Source organism: Cucurbita pepo, chromosome LG04 (genome assembly GCF_002806865.2).
Source record: "Cucurbita pepo subsp. pepo cultivar mu-cu-16 chromosome LG04, ASM280686v2, whole genome shotgun sequence".
NCBI lineage: Eukaryota > Viridiplantae > Streptophyta > Magnoliopsida > Cucurbitales > Cucurbitaceae > Cucurbita > Cucurbita pepo.
This window is the reverse complement of record NC_036641.1, coordinates 6,359,492-6,379,496: the sequence shown is the minus strand read 5'-3', so window position 1 is coordinate 6,379,496 and position 20,005 is coordinate 6,359,492. Positions and strand designations below refer to the sequence as shown.

Genomic DNA, 20,005 nt, shown 5'->3' with positions numbered 1-20,005 from the left:
ACCAATTTTTTTTAATGAATTTTTAAATATTAAATAATAAGAAATTAGAAAAAATAGTAGTTTTACATTATTTAAAAAAAACAAAAATGAAAAATAAATTGTTCACATTGTTGAAATTTCTTTAATAGAATTAAAATAAATAAATAAATAAATATATATATATATATATATAAACTCTAATTAATTTCATTAAATAATAATAATAATAATAAGTCTTGATGGGGCCATTTTTAAAATCCTAGGATCTTGTTGGGCCATATTGGCAAATATTTCCATGGGTCCCACTGGAAACTTATGGGGTCCACGTCATTAATTCTCAAAGCGTCCATGGAAGATTAACGTTTCTACTTGATTTGACATGTGTACCACCAAATGCCACGTCAGAAATGAAGTGACCCCACCCAATCTTGGAGTTCCGACAGTCCAGATCACGCCAGGTGTGTACTTGTCTCTCCGTTCAAATTGGAGCTTCAAATTTAAACATATCTTTTTGTGTTAATTTAATTGGAGAAGCCTATATTAATTAATTAATCAGATAATCACGAGTTTATAAATAATAAATATATAATCATTGGTACGACATTTTTTTGAGAAAATTAAAAAAAAAAACATAAATACTTATATTCAGAGTGTACAATATCATACCATTATGAAGATTTGTTGTTCTTACATAACATCAGAGTCACACCCTTAAGTTAGTTGCACCAATGGAATTAAGTGTCCAACAAAAAGTTGTGAGCCTTCTTCGAGAAGCAGTCGAGCCTCGATTAAGAAGGGGCTGTTCGAGGGCTCTATAGACCTCAGGGGAGGCTCAATTGTGTGTACTTCGTTCGAGGAGAGGCTCAATTGTGTGTCGGGAAAAATTAATGGTTTTTTTACAATAAATTTAGAAATTGGATTTTAATTAAAATAATTATTCAAAATTTGCCATATTAATGAAAAAACTAAATAATTTATAATATATCAATTATAGAATTTAAATTCATAGATAAAATCCACTAAAAATAATTTTTAACCTAATATATTTTTTATTAAAAATATTAAAATATGCAACGGCGTGCTTCTGCGCTCTGTTTGGATAATGTTATTTATTTATTTATTATTATTATTATTTATTTATTTAAAATGGTTATATTATAATATTCCTACCTGAAAACATGCCTTTTTTCTTTTTTTCTTCTTTTTTTTTTCTTTTTTCTCTGACAAGCTTTACTAACTCCGTTTGCTTTCCGTCGCCGATTCCAGCGGCTACTACTCGCCGCCTCGCTGGCCAACCCACGTGCTTCACTGACATTCTAATTTTTGGCTCTTCATTGCCTCCAAAGGCCACCCATCTGCCACCTCATATTATGTCGACATTCCACGTCGTCGCCATGTCATCCCTCATCTCCCTGCCATATCACTCCCCCACACACCTCCCACTGTCTGCCATGTGGATAACGTGGATAGCGTGGTCTTATTATTATTTTGTTTTTGTTCTTTTTTAACTTTCTAGCTCTACTTGCCTATGTGAATCTCATGGGATGAATGTGTGAGATCCCGTATTGATTAGAGAGAGAAACGTCGTTGAGATCCGAAGAGATCGGATTGTGCGAGACGTTAAGCCCTAAAATGGAATGCCCAAAAAGACAATATCTGCTAACGATGAGCTTGAGCTGTTACAAATGGGATAGAAGCCAGACATTGGACAGTGTGTCAGCGAGAACACTGGGCCCTAAAGGAGGTGGATTGTAAGATCCAACATCGATTAGATAAAGAAACTCTGCTGGCCTAGAATGACGTGGATTGTGAGACCACGTCGATCGGAGAGAGGAACGAGTGTAGAAAGATTAAATTTTAAAAAAAGATAATATCTGTTAGCAGTGGACTCGAGCTGTTACAAAATAAATCATTAATTATCAAAATATTAAAATAAATATATACTTATTTATTATAAATTAATTGATAACCAAAATATTAAAAAATAATAATAATAAAAATAAGTCAGCCCGCTCTTAATCTTAATTATCAGTTAATTAATTAAAAGCCGTTCTCAAATCCCCACAAATCAGGACCCTAATTTTCATTTAAAAACTCAAAATAAATGAACGGATTGTGGCCCCACGATCCACCATCAACTTGTTCTCATTATCCAATCTGAGCCGTTGATTCGTTTTCTCGGGATAAATCATGGTTACTTCCATGATTTGCATGCTTCGGATTTTTTAATATTATCATAAAACTTCTTTTAAGGGAAAAAAAATAAAAATCATCAATAAAATTTTCTTTAATTTTAAAATTATATATTAAAATTTTTAATATTAGCATTAAAATTTAATTATTTTGAATATTAATACGATAGTGATCTATATATCCAAATCATATAATATTATTATCAACTAACCTATATTAAATCAGTATTATTCAAGGAGAATAATTATCATTATCTTGTTACAAATAAAATTTTAATAAACACAGCAACTATATTTTAAAATAAATATTTTGAACGTTTTAGAAAATAAAAAATATAAAATAAATTACGAAAAAATGATGTAATTTAAATTACGACCTTGAATAAATTTATATGTATTTATTGTTTTTTTATTTGGACAGATTTGAACATTTAATCTCATATTCACATAATATCTTAAATTATTAATATTAATATTTTAAATTATATTTAGAATTTAGTTATTATAGTTAATTATCTATCTCGCGTTATACTAAAAAAAATGAAATTAAGTGATATATTAATATTTTTGTAAAATTACAAAATTAGACACAAAATTAGATATAATTTTAAATTTATTATTATTATTATTTTATTCACACCATTAATTTTGGAAAGTGTTAATAAAAACAAAAAAGAAATAGATATCTGGTTGTGGGCCCACGAGAATACCTGGCAGATTAGATCTAGCCACGTGGCATTGAGCCCTCGTAAAACGACGCCGACTTGGATTCCCATAACAGTTGCTTATCCTTTGATTGAAGCTTCTCATCCCATCACGATTCCATTGCCAGCTCATTTAATTCCTAGTTTTTCACAAATATATATTTAAAAATTAATAATTATTATTTTATATTCATATTTAGCTAGTTAATTTAAATGGTAAATTATTTTGTTTAATCCCAATTATTTGGTAAATGTATAATAATAATACATTTTAAAAAAATAGAATTAATAAAAAATTTATAAGATCAAACTGACACGAAAGAAGGATAAGGTTGAACTATTTAAATATCAGAGAGAATATGACAAGTTTTCAAAAAAAAGTTATTTTTTAAAGCTAGTAGATATCTGAAACGAACCCAAATAAACGAAAGAAGGAGAAAAAATTAAAATATAATTTTTGTTCGAATATTTTGAAATTTATTTATATTTTGAAGTTAACTTTATTTAAATAATAATATAATAATAATAAATTTTATTCATGACAAAATACCAAACAAATATATTTATTCTACATTAAATTAAATTATAAATATGAAATGATTTATTTGGCATAAAATTAAAGCGTGTAAATTTACCCCAAAAAAATTATAATTTAATTTAAAATATATTTATAAATACAATAAATTGGCGTATTTTTTAAATTTAGAAGTTAATGAATTAAATTACATATTAAAAAAATATATAATTTTGGGATGACAAAAGGATATTCGTTGGGATTAAAGCACCTAATTTTGTCAACTATATAGCTCGTTGACTCACGTGCCCTATTTAATTATCTCTAAAATAATTGCTTAAAAAAATATTTAAAATAATAATAATAATTTAATTTTTTTTTTTTTTTTTAATAAAATCACTCAGATCCCTAAATCCTTGCAACGAAGGGAATTATTTATTAGCTTTCTTTTGTGGCTAAATACTTAATTTTGTCTTTAATATTTTATGTTATTTCCAATATAAATTTAAAAAAATTATTTTATTGATATATTAAAGAAAATCAAATTATAAATGCAAATAATTAAAAAATTGAAATAAAGACAGAGAAATATTTAAAATTATTAGTTGAATCTATTTATTCACGAGGGGAATAGAGACAGAGAAAGAATAATCAGAATATGAAACTACGGATATACCCTCGAGGAAACGAACTTTTCCTCCCAGCATTCTGGAGGTAAAACCGGGCCCCACCACATTTCAGCAATAGGGTCAAAACTGTCTTTTGATACCCTCCTCTCGAGCTTATCCAAACCTGTGGGCTCCACGGAATATGCCACGTTTATGGGCCCCACAAATGGATTATTTTTAATTAATTTATTTATTTATTTATTTATTTATATTTATAATGGGTAAAATGTCAGTGGGAGTACTAAAGAAAAGAATAGAGATCTATAATACCCGAAGTGGGACCCACTTATTTTATTTTATTTTATAAATTTATAAAAAATAAAATAAATAAATATTGAATTTAGTTTTATCCAAAACCTTCCTAGCGCATCGTGCTGCTCCATCATCCGCCACACACATCGGATCATTTTTTTATAATAATATTATTTTAATTATTACATAAAAATTAAAATTTTAGGAAAAAAAATGATTTTCTAAACACAAATTTAGAAATTTAATTAATTTTTTATTAAGATTAAAAAATAAGTTAAAGTAATTAAAAAATGCTCCAAAAAAGGGATAATTAAAAGTAGGATTTAATTTGTTTGACTAATTAAGACTTTTAAAATGTCATTTAAAAAATAGATAAGAACAAAAATATTCTTTTAAAATTTAAAATTTTAATAATAATAATAATAATAATAATAATAATAATAATAATAATAATAAATGTAAAATCATCAATTGTACGTCCCTCCAAGTAGGACGAAAATAGTATTATTTGTTTTTTTGCAGAAAAACCCTTACAAAAAAGCCATTTTCTACTTGGGCCCAGCAAGATGCCAAGTGGTCGCCCTCATGGTAACAACTGTACACCTCCCCGCATACCAATTTTCCTCCTCTTTAATTGAAAATGAAAAAAGGCGTCGCCGGATTAGCAGTAGAATCCTCCTCGGCTCTGACCCTCCGCTTCCGCAAAACCGGTTTAATTAAAATTCTTTAAAATAAATAAAATTAAATTATTTATAAAATATTTTTTTTTATAAAAAAATAAAATAAAATAGACACGTCTCAAATTTTCGTCCAATATTTTAAAGGGTAGATTTGAAAAATATAAAACTAAATTGTAATGTTCTATGCTCGAGATTCAGATGGAATATCGATTCTGCCTAACATTCACCTAGGTCGTCGTGAATGTTTTACGTATTTGTAGCTTTTAAGACTGAAAATTATCTCTACAAATCAAAACGAGCCCTTTTAGTATGCTAAATTGTAATGTTCTATGCTCGGGATTTAGATAAAATATTGATTCTGCCTGACATTCACCTAGGTCGTGACTGTTTTACCTATTTGTAGCTTTTAAGAGTGAAAACCATCCCTACATATCAACACAAGCCCTTTTAACATGCTAAATTGTAATGTTCTATGTTCGGGATTCAGATGGAATATCGATTATGCCCGACATTCATCTAGGTCGTGACTGTTTTACCCATTTGTAGCTTTTAAGAGTGAAAACTATCCCTAGAGATCAATACGAGCCCTTTTAGCATGCTAAATTGTAATGTTATATGCTCGAGATTCAGATGGAATATCGATTATGCCCGACATTCATCTAGGTCGTGACTGTTTTACCCATTTGTAGCTTTTAAGAGTGAAAACTATCCCTAGAGATCAATACGAGCCCTTTTAGCATGCTAAATTGTAATGTTATATGCTCGAGATTCAGATGGAATATCGATTATGCCCGACATTCACCTAGGTCGTGACTGTTTTACCCATTTGTAGCTTTTAAGAGTGAAAACTATCCCTAGAGATCAACACGAGCCCTTTTAACATGCTTTGTTCTCACTCAAAAATTCATTTAGAGAGAAGGTCCCCGGAGATTGATTTATGGTAAATATATTTAATTTTAATTTTTTTTTTAAAATTAGCTACCAAAAAAATAAGAGAGAATTGAGGGACTTACCTTTTGTATTGTGATTTTTTAAAATATATTTAATTTAATTAAAGCATTAATTTCCGTTTTGAGTCCGCGACTCGCCCTATTAAATCAGTGTCTTCATATAAATACCGTTTTTGGTTCTGGTTTTGGGTTTCTTTTCTCACAATCAACCGTTGTTTTGCTTTTTCACGTAAAACCTTCGTCTGTAAACGAAAGCGAGAGAGAAAGAGAGATCGAAGGCTTGTCGCATTTTATTCTCTTTGGCTTTTGCTTTCCACATTTTTCCCTAATGGTTATGGAGGATAACGAGAGCTGTGGAAGTAGAGCGTACGGCTCCTTGTCGCCGGCGCAGTCTCGGCAACAGAGGCAGAAGTTTGAGGTCTACAATGAGGTTCTTCGCCGTCTCAAGGATTCCGTCAACGAGGAGACGCTTCAGCCTGGTTTCGATGACGAACTATGGCTTCACTTTAATCGCCTTCCTACTCGGTATCTTTAACCTACTCTTTGCTTCCGTACTCTCTCCTACATTTCTTCTTTATTTTCGTTTTGACTTGTTTATCGCATTTTCCTCATCGAGATTCTCGTTTTTCTTCAATCCGTTGTTTGCGTGCTGGTTTGACGGTTGTTGATTTCTGGATTGCGATGTATTTTCGTTTGTGTTGGTAATCAATGTTGTTTTTGCATGTTTATTTGGATTTTTATTTTTTATTTTTTATTTTTATCATTATTATTGGATTAGAATCGGATCAGGTTTTCAGTTTTGGAGTGGAGACGAGCGGATTGTGTTATTGATATTGGCGAGTCGACAGTTGTTTTCTTGCTCTCTTGAATTAACCGATTCGATGTTAGTTTGCTTTGGAATTTCTTTTTTGCTTTATTGCTTCTGTTTGCAATGCAAGTTGTGGTCGTCCTCAACACTTCCTGAATTTAGCCGTTTAGTCTTTGTGTATCCCGTATTCTTTTTCTTCGCCTCGTTCGGTTGACAAATAGTTGATCAATTAGATTCAATGCTCTGCAGATATGCTCTCGATGTAAATGTGGAGAGGGCAGAAGATGTTCTCATGCATAAAAGATTATTGCAATGTGCTCATGATCCTGCAAATCGACCTGCAATTGAAGTTCGCCTAGTGCAGGTGAGCGTCATTGAGCGCTTTCCCTTTTTCCCCTTTCTCCAATCATGACACGTCAAGAACGTAGTGTTATGTGCATTTTGTTGTTTAGAACTGGATTACTGGATGGTATATATCCTGCATAGAACGTTTTCTGGTCATTGATGAACGACCAACAGTTATCAGATTGTTTGGTCATTTCTTTTTTGTAATGGATGGAACACCGTTTATTTTCTATCGGTCTTATTGCAAATTAGGAAAAAATAATAGTAATCATACAATAGGTTAAATTGATTCATCTACTGTGCTTTCACCTTATGACTGGTTGGGTAAGTCATTAATATGGAATGTTAGTGTTTACGTTAACAAAGATAAATAAAGCAATTGAATCTAGGCATTTTGAAGCATGCAAACCAGCATTCTAGACCACTAGGCCAATTAAATTGTTATTGTAATCTTCGACTTCTGAAGTTCTGCTGCAAATTTCTTGGGCTGAATTTTTCACATAGTGTCCGTGTTTTTATTTTTTGAAAAAAAATCCATATGGCTGTTGATCTTTGTAAGTTTTCTTTATGATTGAGTTAGGAAGTTTTGTTTCATTTAGAATTTAAACGCTTATCTGGAATCGATGTCACTTATTTGCTTTCATTTCGTGATTTAAAATTTATATTCTAAAGGATTGCTAATAGTTACATGTGAGGGCATTTTTATTTTCCCACCTTACTCTCCTTTGGTGCATCTTCAGTAAATTAATATTATCAATCACACTCCTCTAGGTCCAAGCCATTTCTGATGGGAATTCAGCTGATTTTGCTGCTTCCTGTCCTGTAAAAGACACTGATCATAATTCTTCAAATTTACCGAGCAGGCAGAGGTATGCTTTTATGTCTTTATATTCTTGTATGATTACTGTCAGTAGTCTCTGATTATGTTAACTTTATGCAATGTTATCGTGTTTGATTACTGTCAGTGTTGATTTAATATTTATTATCTTTTTATTAACGTATGGAATCTTCGGATGGTTTTATAATTTGTTAGCATACATCCACCACCTGCCTTTGGGTCATCTCCCAACCTTGAAGCCCTCGCCCTTGAAGCTAATAACGCTCAGGATCAGGAGGTTGATCATTCCGTACATGCCAAAACACAATCTTTCCGGTAATCACTGTTCCCTTCCATAATGAATCAAACAAGTATAGTTTTACTGAATTTATTGTTTTTTTTAATTATTTAATTATTGACTTCAAATGATCTGATTCGTTTTAAAAGGTCCATCTGTTTCATACATGTACAGGTAATTCTGTGAGAGGAAATATCATTTATTGAAACTTAACTGTTTTTTATAACTTGATCACTTTTTCCTCATTCCATCGAAGGTATCTGCATTTGATTGACGTTTATTTCTCTATTGGTTTGGTAAATAATGTAGGCCGATGCATGAAATAACTTTCTCTACGGATGACAAGCCAAAACTTCTCAGTCAGGTATCTCACATACACTTGGTTCCTCTTCAGAGTATGTGTGTATGTTAGGCACATGGTATTCTTATGCTAGTCACCTTTGGTCCTGTCAATGAGTTACTAGTTTAGGCACTATGTTAACCTCTTTTATGAAAGCCAGTCATGTCCATTAATTCAGTAATAAAGGGCAGCATTCTTAGTTGATCTTACAATGAAGCTCTTATCAATAGGTACTTTTGAAACTGGTCCTTGCTAATGACTAGTCATATAAAGCGTGTGAACCAGTTTCAGAATCTCTTACCTTGACATCTTTTACTGTGCTGAGCTGCAGCTTCTTTTTGTATATTTTTAGTTGACTTCCTTGCTTGCGGAGATTGGGCTGAACATCCAGGAGGCACATGCATTTTCCACTGTTGATGGTTACTCCTTGGACGTTTTTGTAGTTGATGGTTGGCCCTATGAGGTATATTTGAGCCGTAATGTAGTTTCTCTTTTCTATTTTCTCTTTCCAAAGTGAAAGGAAAATATAGGTAAGAAGGCATATTGGTCTGCTCTCTTCCTTTCCCTTACAGAAAGGCCTATCTGTGCTTAAACCTTGAGCTTCGATTGTGAAAATGTTAAGGGAAGTCCACCTCTTTTAATGTATAGCAATATATAGGTGCCAATAAATGTGTAACCTCTAATATTCGTCCTTTCCTAATGTTGTGGGAAGGTAAGGATAACTGTGGTTTTGGATAGTTTTCTATACTGTACATACAAGCTGTAATTTTAACTAATGCTCAAATCTCATCTTTATTTTGGCAATTGAAACAGGAAACAGAGCGATTGAAGACTGCGATAGAGAAGGAAGTCTTACAGGTTGAGGTTGCTCCTTATCTAATCATTGGTTACATCAACATAGTGCATCTAGATTCCAATTTCTTTTATGATTATTTGCCCTGTCAACTCATGTAGACAATGTTTTTCTCTCTCTTTGGAATTCCTTTTTTTTTTTTTTTTTTTTTTTTTTTTTTCTTTTCAGAGGAAGGCTTGGCCAAATCATAAATCCTTTTCAATAAGGGAACGAGATATATCAATTAAACCTGATCCTGATCGTGTGGAAATTCCCACGGATGGGACTGATGTATGGGAAATTAATCCTAGACATCTGAAGTTTGAGCATAAAGTTGCATCTGGATCATATGGAGATCTGTAAGTCCGAATTGTTTCCCCATGTCTCTCTTATGTGTATATGTTTGGTACAATTTTATGTAAAGCCTAAATATCATTGTCAACAAAACCAGGTATAAAGGTACATACTGCAGTCAGGAAGTCGCTATTAAAGTCCTTAAACCTGAACGCGTAGATTCAGATATGCAAAGTGAGTTTGCCCAGGAGGTGTACATTATGAGGTAGGTCAGATATTGTTAATCTGTTATTCATAATCTAACATATATTTTATGCTGATTTTGATTGGTTTTCTTAGCATTCATGACTTTGGAATTATCATTTCTTTGAGGTCAATAAGTTCCTCTCATTTTGTGATTGAAATGGATCCAATCGTTTCCTGATTGGAGAGGAATGAAAGCAAGGAACATAAGGGATGGTTTACAATTTTGATACGCAGATTTTGAAATGGAGGGAAGTGTATAATTGACAGAATATCTGGTTCCAGTTATAATTAGTGCTCTTGAACGCTTCATTAGCTACTACTTGTCACATCAAGTTAATATCTGTCATTGATGAATTTGTTTTTTGAAAATAAATATCCCTCCAAAGTACTCTTCTTTTGCTTTCCTTTTTTTCAATGTCTTTTCTCACTTTCTCATTCTAGTGATGTGTGGAGAAGTTGAGCTAGCCTGCTTTATGCTGAGTTCCATGTTATTATTAACCTTGATGAACTTTTTCTTTTTTGTGACTCGCAGAAAAGTCAGGCATAAGAATGTCGTACAGTTTATAGGTGCATGTACTAAACCTCCAAGCTTGTGCATAGTAACAGGTGAATCGAATATTTCCCTAAATTTTCTTCCAACCCTATTGCACTGAAAAAACCAGCATACATTAGTTATTGGGGTTAATCTGAAGCCATTTTTCTATTTCTTCACTTCAGAATTTATGTCTGGTGGTAGTGTCTATGACTATCTACATAAACAAAAGGGCACTTTTAGGCTTCCATCCTTGCTCAAGGTTGCCATTGATGTTTCCAAGGGAATGAACTACTTGCACCAAAATAACATCATTCACAGAGATCTCAAGGCTGCCAATCTTCTGATGGATGAAAATGAAGTAAGAACAATTCCTTTCCGGTCTTTCATTTTGATGTCATGCATGCTGCACTCGATGTTATTCCTTTATATGGGTTGTTGCAAATTTCTCTAGATTCAAAAGCTTGATAATTGTAGATGGAGTTGTATGTGTAAATTGTATAATTGAAACTCAATTTGTTTTGTTATTCTGAATATGTGCATCTCTCTCACACCACCTTACCCTACAGGTTGTCAAGGTTGCTGATTTCGGCGTCGCCAGAGTGAAAGCTCAATCAGGAGTCATGACTGCAGAAACTGGGACATATCGGTGGATGGCTCCTGAGGTATATTCATGGGAATATGGAGACTTAATATGTTAACTGTAGGACCTGGCATTATCCCATTCCACTCTATCATGTTATTTGGCACAAACCACAGATTACATCCTCTAATATATTTGGGTTTTGGTACTCGAGTTATAGAAACTAACCTTCAATCCCGTGCACACCGAACACTGTTAGCCTGTTATCATCTGAATATTCTGGCTGCTGTGATTCTAATCAAATTGGTATATTGCTACTACCAAGTAGTCATTCGTTCTACAAAAACTAGCTGAAAGTTTTCGGAAATAAATAGTAAACTCATATTGTCATCTTCTTACTCCAGTTACTTCGTATTGAAGGTTATTGAACACAAACCCTATGATCACAAGGCTGATGTTTTCAGTTTTGCAATTGTCTTGTGGGAGCTGCTTACTGGAAAGGTACAACAAATAAATGGCGATCCACCATTTCTCCCTCTCCCAGCAACATAGTTCCTAGCTTTTTATTTTTTTCCTTTCCTATAAATGATGGCCGTCTGTTTTGCTTGCTAGCTACCCTATGAATTCCTAACCCCATTACAAGCTGCAGTCGGAGTGGTACAAAAGGTACAATTTTATGCATTAAGTGCTCCAATGGCTTCCTGAAAGAGAAAAAGAAGCATATTACTTCCATAAATTAATAGTCTAATCGGTCATGTATGTTTTTTTCAGGGCTTACGGCCTATTATTCCAAAGCACACTAATCCGAAGCTGGCTGAGTTGCTGGAAAAATGCTGGCAACAAGACCCCTCATGCCGGCCTGACTTCTCTGAAATTATCGACATTTTGTTGCAGATAACTAAGGAAGTAAGTTCTATATTTGCTTGTCTACAGTTTTATATTTACTTAAAAAAGAATGTTTCCTTTGTTTAATATTAATACTATTAGGTTATTTATTTTTGAAAATTGTGTTTATGGTTTTAAAAACCCACATTTATTAGTTTTTAAAATGTGACTGGGATTTTTTGCAAACATTTTCAAAAAATAGATAACAAAAATAAATAAGCTTAATTTTCAATATCTAAAATAATCGAAAGATAAGTTTCTGTCGAATAATATTGGTTAATATTTAAATATTCTTCGATTTAGTTCTTTTAAATTCTTGATTTTATCAGTTAAGATATTTAGTGCTAAATTATAAATAAGATAACTCTCTTAGGTGTGGTGGATTAATCAAACATTCTCAACTATTATATTAAAAAATGGCTTAATTTCGTTAACAAGTAATCTATGTATAATACCAAATTGAGCCATAGAAATTGATTTCTTCTAATTGTCATAGTTTAATAATTATCATATCCAAGAAAGTTTCCATTAATATTTTGTTTTCAGGTTGCAGAAGATGGCGATGAACGACGGAAGGAGAAGAGTGGAGGATTACTTTCTGTGTTGAGACGAAACCATCAATGAGAAGTGAAAAGAAGAGAAGGAAAGAGCGTTGCCAATTTTACAGTCGCCGTCGTCATCATCACTATGTATAGTAAATTTGCCCTCACTTCTTTTACTTTCCTTCATTTTTTTTTTCTCCTATCAATTTTTCTAACCGATTAATTATTTTACCCCACTGCCGAANTTTTTTTTTTTTTTTTTTTTTTTTTTTTTTTTTTTTTTTTTTTTTTTTTTTTTCTTTCCCTCATTTCTTCCATTAAACTGTTGATAGTTGTGATGATTCGCAGCTGCTTTTATAATAAGAATTTTTAGAAACACTTTTATACAGCTTTTTACTTTTCTCCGCAAGGTCTTTTTCTGGAAGTTTCATCTATGAATATCATCTAGGCCATTGTTCTCCATTCTTTTTATATATATACTCATCGGTTCGGAACTAAATTTGAAAGCCATATTATGAAGAAACCCACTCTAACGATAGATTGATGTTTTCATTCGAGAAAAACACTCCTTGACTTGACTCAAAATAGATTGCTCATTTGCTCCTATGACCCATTAGTCGGGCTAGCTAATGAGCCATTCTTTTGGTTTATTTAGAATTTGGGAAATGATGGGTTCTCATCCTCAATGTTGAGAGAGGCATGTAAGTCGGTTAATGAGCCATTCTTTTGGTTTATTTAGAATTTGGAAAATGATGGGTTCTCATCCTCAATGTTGAGAGAGACATGTAAGTCGGTTGATTTGTATTTTTGTATCACGGATCTTTTTCACGGTTTATTAGAATTTGGAAAATGAAAGTAAAAAATAAAAAATTCATAATCAAACTTAGATCTTTTTAAGAATTAAAATGTATTAAACCAAAAAATTTGAATAAATAAATAAATAAATAAAGAAAATTTGAAATTTAGAGATAATTATAACTTATTCCATGTACCTATTTTGAAACTTTTAAAATTCAATAAAAAAATTCGGGTATTTTAGATTAAAAATTAATCAAATTTACAAAACCTTAAATTTAGGAAGGTGTGTTTTAGCAAATACCTAATAAAAAATAATGCATATAAGACTTGTTGAAACTTTTTTTTACGAATGAATTATCGTCGTCGATAGATCAAATTTAGATGCGGTTGTTGTTTCGTAATGATACAAACTCTAACCATTACTACCCACATCCGGGCACCATAGCATGTCGTGAGCAAGAGAGATACACTAGAAGTAACCCCTCTTTAATCGTTGGTTATGTCGTGTTGCTTACAATTGAGTGACATCGGGGCACCATAGCATGTCGTGAGCAAGAGAGATACACTAGAAGTAACCCCTCCTTAATCGTTGGTTATGTCGTGTTGCTTACAATTGAGTGAGCTGATCACAAACGCTACAAATATAAGAGTGATCCAAGCCAAAGAAAGCTAAGATGAATAAATTATACTTAATTTTTCACAAACGTTTCAAATAAATTATTTTAATAGAAATTGAAAGTCTGTTACAGTGAAACACTTTTCTTTCACGTTCAATTGCGGCAAACACTACAAATCAACAAATTTAGACTCCGTTTTTTAAACATTTATGAAATATTAATATTACAACTTTTGAAAAAATAAAACGAGAAAGGTCGGGATGTTTTTTTATTGTAATTTAATTATAAAAATATTGAATTAGAATATATATATATATATATATATATATATATATATATATATATATATATATAAGCCAAATGGAAAGCATGGGCAGTTAAGACGTTACATAACGAAATTATTTGTTTGTGGTGTATGCATTATATTATTGTTTATTTGTTTGAAATTGGAAGCAACAATAAAAACTAAAATCCCCCATGCAAATCTCTCGCCCACCATTTGTACTCCTTTTTCAAATCCCTCTTCCCTCCTCCTCGATCACTCATGGATTCCTTCAAGAAATCTCTCAAACCCAATGGACCTTTCAAGCATTCCAGGAAGATTTCTGCCGGCGGAGCTGGAAGCGAAATCAATCAGGAGGAGCTCCCCATTCTTCTCGATCACCAACCTTCTGATCAGCATAATCGCCATAAGGTTCGTCGACCAGCCAACGACGGCGAACCTTCTGGACACAATGAGGTCATTCTCAAGGTCGATGATGGCGGTTCTTCGGCTGTCTCAAGATCGCAGGAGTCTGCCGGCTATGGCGGGAAGGTTTGGCGGGAATCTAGGTATGACTTCTGGAGTAATAATGATGGAATTGGAACTGGAGGTAGTGCGAGTTGGGCTAGTGGTGCGAGAGCGAGTGATAGTGGTGATAGAAATGAGGGATTTGAATTTGTGAGGCGTGGGAATGGTACGGATGATCCGCCGACGAAGCTGATTGGTGATTTTCTTCATAAGCAGAAAGTTAGAGGCGAAACGACTTTGGATTTGGATCTGGAAATGGAGGAGTTGCGGCTTGATAGGACTAAAACTCCGATGATGGACTCGCCGTTGAGTCGGGCTTCGAAGGATCTTAAAGTTTCGTTTCAACATGACTCGACTGAAATATCGAGCAATGAATCGGTTCGACGGCGGTATAAAGAGTTCCGTGAAATGCAAGAAGAGAGCAAAAGAGGTCAGCCGTCATGGCATCAATCGCACCATGAACATGGCGGATCTTCCATCTCTGGTGTTCAGAACGACTCTGTTGCTGAAGCTATGAGAAGCGCATCTAACTTGTCTTTTCAGAGCACTCTTTCGTTGCATAGGAAATCTCATTTGCTGAAGGCTAAAGGCAAGTCGAGATTGACAGATCCGCCGGCAGAACCAGACCGTCTCTCCGGCCTCGTTAACAAATCGGGACAGCTCCGATCAGGGTTTCTCGGCAGGACTGACGATGAGGAGGACGACCCTTTTCTGGAGGAGGATTTTCCAGACGATTTCAGAAGGGGTAAGCTCGATGCTCTAACTGTGCTTCAATGGATCAGTTTGTTTCTAATCACTGCTGCTTTAGTTTGCACACTTTCTATTCGCCATTTGAGAGAAAATAGCTTATGGGAATTTAGTATATGGAAATGGGAGGTGATGGTTTTGGTACTGATTTGTGGGCGATTGGTATCTGGTTGGGGGATTGGAATTGGAGTATTTTTCATTGAGAGGAATTTTCTTTTGCGTAAGAAGGTTCTGTATTTCGTTTATGGGATTAAGAGGCCAGTGCAGAATTGTCTATGGTTAGGCCTTGTTCTAATCGCTTGGCATTTGTTGTTTGATAAGCGAGTTAAGAATCAAACCAACAGCGATATACTCGATTACGTGAGGAAAAGTTTAGTGTGTCTCTTGTTAAGCACATTGATTTGGCTAGCTAAGACCCTGATGCTGAAGGTGCTTGCATCTTCCTTCCATGTGAGCACATACTTCGATCGAATTCAGGAATCGTTGTTTAACCAATATGTAATCGAGACGCTTTCGGGGCCACCACGGATTGAGCTTCAGAAGAGTGAGGAAGAACAGAAGAAAATTGCAGATGAAGTTCAAAGACTACAGAGTGCAGGAGTTCCCGTACCCCCTGATCTAAGGGCAGCAGCTTTATCTTCTATAAAGAGTGGTGAAAGGGTAAGAAGCAATGTGGCGAGCCAGAGAAGTTTGCGTGGAAAAGATCCCAAACTCTCAAGGGTATCTACCAAAAATGGAAGTGAAGGGATAAATATTGACCACTTGCACAAGCTAACTTCGAAGAATGTATCTGCTTGGAATATGAAGAGGTTGCTGAAAATAGTTAGATATGGAAGTATTACCACACTGGATGAGCAGATACAGGGGCCGTCTCTTGATGATGAATCTACTACTACCGAGATCAAAAGTGAACGCGAGGCAAAGGCTGCTGCTAAGAAGATTTTTCAGAACGTGGCTCGGCCCGGGTTCAAGTATGTCGTTTTCATTCATATTCTGCTTCCTTTGTGTGTATATGATCCTTTGAGACCAACCCTCATAGTAGTAGGGAACCATTAGGCTCTAATGGAAGCACTAGAAGTTTTGCACCGAATATTTTAGGTTCAATTTAAAGTTTAGTTCCTGAACTTTCATGCTTATATCTATTTGGTTCCTAAACTTTAAGAAGTGTTTAATAGGTTCCTAAACTTTAAGAAGTGTTTAATAGGTCCCTAAAGATTTGTTCACGATAGTCGCATAACGTAGTTCTTTCAAAATGATTGCAGGTACATATACCTGGACGACTTGATGCGGTTCATGAAAGAAGAAGAGGTTCTTAAAACACTTAGTCGCTTTGAGGGAGCAACTGAGACCCGGAGGATAAGCAAGTCTGCCTTGAAAAATTGGGTGGTAAGAATGCAGAACTGGTTTCAGAAAACGTTCCTTGTTCCTTCTCTTTTGTTAGTGCCATTGTCATTACTACTAGTAAATGAAGTTTTTAGATAACGAAGTGGCTGCCATTGAGTGCTATCTGCTCTGAATTTAGTTGGGAAATTCAGTTCTACATTCAGATGATGAAAACCATTGTAGCCAGAAATTTTAATGAGCTGCCTGAAATTATGCCTCAAAACGGTTCAAATGTCAGGTCTGAAGTACTGTTTAGGAATCACGACCCTCCACAATGGTATGATATTGTCCACTTTGAGTATAAGCTCTCATGGCTTTGGCTTTGGTTTCTCCCAAAAGGCCTCGTACCAATGGAGATAGTATTCCTTACTTATAAACTCATGATCAACCCCTTAATTAGCGGTGGTGGGACTCCTCTCCCAACAATCCTCAACATACTGTTCAGTCTGTTCCGAATCTAGTGTTTTCGTGTTTTAGTGTTTTAGCATTTTCGCCTCCTATATTTGACATCACGATACATCCTTCTTTTCCAGGTCAATGCCTTCAGAGAACGTAGAGCCCTTTCTTTAACACTGAATGATACCAAAACAGCTGTTGAGAGACTTGGCCTTGTGGTGAATGTCATATTCAGCATCTTTATAATAGTTTTATGGATTATATTACTAGGAATTGCCTCCAGAAAAGTCATCCTCTACATTAGTTCTCAAATAGTGCTTGTGGCATTCATTTTTGGGAACACTCTAAAGAACATATTTGAAGCAATCATCTTCTTGTTTGTCATGCATCCGTTCGACGTCGGAGATCGATGTGAAATCGATGATATTCAGGTGTGCTCATTTGTTTTGCTTTTTAACATAACATAACTATTGTTCTTCTGAACCTTGGACCTTATATTACCATCCCAATGAAAGTGTAGATGGTTGTAGAGGAAATGAACATCTTGACTACTGTGTTCTTGAGACACGACAACCTGAAGATTATTGTCCCAAATAGTGTTCTTGCAACCAAAGTGATCCACAACCACTACCGTAGTCCCGACATGGGCGAATTTATTGAAATCTGTGTCCATATAATGACGCCACTTGAGAAAATTACGGCCATGAAACAGAGAATCATAAGGTATGTTAGCTGTAATGTAAAAGAATATAACATTGCTTCCTGCCTGTGTGACATAGACATAGACTGTGATATCCCACGTTGGTTGGGAAGGAGAATGAAACACCCTTTATAAGGGTGTGGAAACCTTTTCCTAGCAGACACGTCTTAAAGCCTTGAGGGAAAGCCCAAAGAGGACAATATCTGTTAGCGGTGGGCCTGGGTCGTTACAAATGGTATCAAAGCCAGACACCGGGCGATGCGCCAACTAGGAGGTTGTTCCCCGAAGGGGAGTAGACTCGAGACGGCGTGCTAGTAAGGACGCTAGGCTCCGAAGGGGATGGATTTGGTGAGGGTCCCACATCGATCGGAGAAAGGAACGAGTGCTAGCGAGGACGCTGGGCTCTGAAGGGGGGTGGATTGTGATATTCCACATTGGTTGGGGAGGAGAACGAAACACCCTTTATAAGGGTGTGGAGACCTTTCCCTAGCAAACATGTTTTAAAACCTTGAGGGGAAGCCCGAAAGGAAAAGCCCAAATAGGACAATATCTGCTAATGGTGGGCCTGGAACGTTACATACACATATGTCATTACTATCTATATTGTTCTTCTGTTTTGCTGCTTCTACAGTTACATTGAATCCGACAAAGAACACTGGTGTCCTTCCCCAATTATTTTGATGAAGGATATAGATAGTGCAGACAAATTGGCCATGTCAATTTGGCTGTCACACACAATGAACCACCAAGACATAAGGGAAAGATGGGCCCGGAGATCCGTCGTGGTCGAAGAGGTATTGAAGATCTGTCAAGAGTTCGACATTACACCGTCTCTCGTCCCGCCACCGTGATCGAACTTCCTCTGCAAGTTGAACAGCAACACACAACAAGGCTTCACTTTCACCCTCTCTCGGATATATGTTTTTCCTGCTATGCCTATGCCAAATACATTATACAGATTCACCAATCATCTTTCTGAGGAGAAGACAAGACACTAAATGCTCTAGAAACCTTTTTCAAATATGACCGTGTTTCAAATCGCAGATAGATCGGTAAACATATTTCGTTACACTGATCGAGAATGTCCATAGAGACCGAGAAAGTCGAGAGGAAGTGAACTATCTATTAGCAAGAGTTGTTTGAGTTTGAGTTTGTTTTTAGTTGAAGATGTTCAAAACATCATAGTACTGATATACTAACTTGTACAATAGATACTTATCCTTTTGTTAGGAACTCAGGTGTTTATATCCATGTCAAATTGTAAAGTGTTTGCAAGAAGGCACTCATGAACTATATGTGTCCTTCATTTTATGTACCTATATGAAAGGAGAAGATAATACAGGTACATTATAGAGATATCTTGGAATAATAATTGTGACCGCCCGAGCCTATTGTTAGTAGATATTGTCTGTTTTGGTCCGTTACGTATTATCATTAGCTTCGTAGTTTTAAAACGTGTCATCTGAGAGATGAGGTTTCCGCACCTTTATAAGGAATGTTTCATTCTCCTTTCTAACTAATGTGGAATCTCACAGTAATTGAGATGCATTGTGGAGCTCTTCCCTTCTCCAACTGATGTAGGATCTCACAATAATTGAGAAGCATCGTGGAGCTCATGGTTCCCTTCTCCAACTGATGTGAGATCTCACAGTAATTGAGATGCATCGTGGAGTTCCTCTTCCCTTCTCCAACTGACGTGGGATCTCACAGTAATTGAGATGCATCATGAAGCTCGTCGTTCCCTTCTCAAACTGACGTGGGATCTCACAGTAATTGAGATGCATCGTGGAGTTCCTCTTCCCTTCTCCAACCGATGTGGAATCTCGTAGTAACTGAGATGAATCGTGGAGCTCGTCGTTGCCTTCTCCAACTGATGTGGGATCTCATAGTAATTGAGATGCATCGTGGAGCTCATCGTTCCCTTCTCCAACTGATGTGGGATCTCGCAATAATTGAGATGCATCGTGGAGTTCATCGTTCCCTTTTCCAACTGATGTGGGATCTCGCAATAACTGAGATGCATCGTGGAGTTCATCGTTCCCTTCTCTAATTGATGTGGGATCTCGCAATAACTGAGATGCATCGTGGAGTTCATCGTTCTTTTCTCCAACTG

General features: G+C 35.0%; 2 protein-coding genes across 4 annotated transcripts; both read left to right on the top strand.

Moving 5' to 3' along the window:
• The first annotated feature begins 6,128 nt into the window (after positions 1 to 6,128).
• Positions 6,129 to 12,714, top strand: LOC111792429 (serine/threonine-protein kinase STY46). 3 transcript variants are annotated; one of them, XM_023673889.1, is made up of 16 exons: positions 6,129 to 6,464; positions 6,997 to 7,111; positions 7,864 to 7,961; positions 8,126 to 8,245; positions 8,517 to 8,571; positions 8,900 to 9,010; positions 9,361 to 9,411; positions 9,569 to 9,738; positions 9,831 to 9,938; positions 10,452 to 10,525; positions 10,637 to 10,812; positions 11,021 to 11,116; positions 11,455 to 11,535; positions 11,647 to 11,700; positions 11,806 to 11,940; positions 12,466 to 12,714. In XM_023673889.1, the coding sequence occupies exons 1-16, from the start codon at positions 6,268 to 6,270 to the stop codon at positions 12,541 to 12,543; spliced, it is 1,719 nt and encodes a 572-aa protein (XP_023529657.1). In that variant the 5' UTR covers positions 6,129 to 6,267; the 3' UTR covers positions 12,544 to 12,714. The 3 variants fall into 3 exon arrangements, 2 of the variants coding, with proteins under 2 accessions (XP_023529657.1, XP_023529656.1); XM_023673888.1 differs by having other exon boundaries at positions 6,153 to 6,464; positions 9,361 to 9,405; XR_002814795.1 differs by lacking the exons at positions 11,806 to 11,940; positions 12,466 to 12,714 and having other exon boundaries at positions 6,153 to 6,464; positions 11,439 to 11,535; positions 11,647 to 11,681.
• A 1,665-nt stretch (positions 12,715 to 14,379) lies between these two features.
• On the top strand, positions 14,380 to 19,292 carry LOC111792401 (mechanosensitive ion channel protein 6-like). The gene is made up of 5 exons (XM_023673825.1): positions 14,380 to 16,384; positions 16,676 to 16,799; positions 17,330 to 17,623; positions 17,713 to 17,915; positions 18,524 to 19,292. The coding sequence occupies exons 1-5, from the start codon at positions 14,421 to 14,423 to the stop codon at positions 18,741 to 18,743; spliced, it is 2,805 nt and encodes a 934-aa protein (XP_023529593.1). The 5' UTR covers positions 14,380 to 14,420; the 3' UTR covers positions 18,744 to 19,292.
• Positions 19,293 to 20,005: the final 713 nt, after the last annotated feature.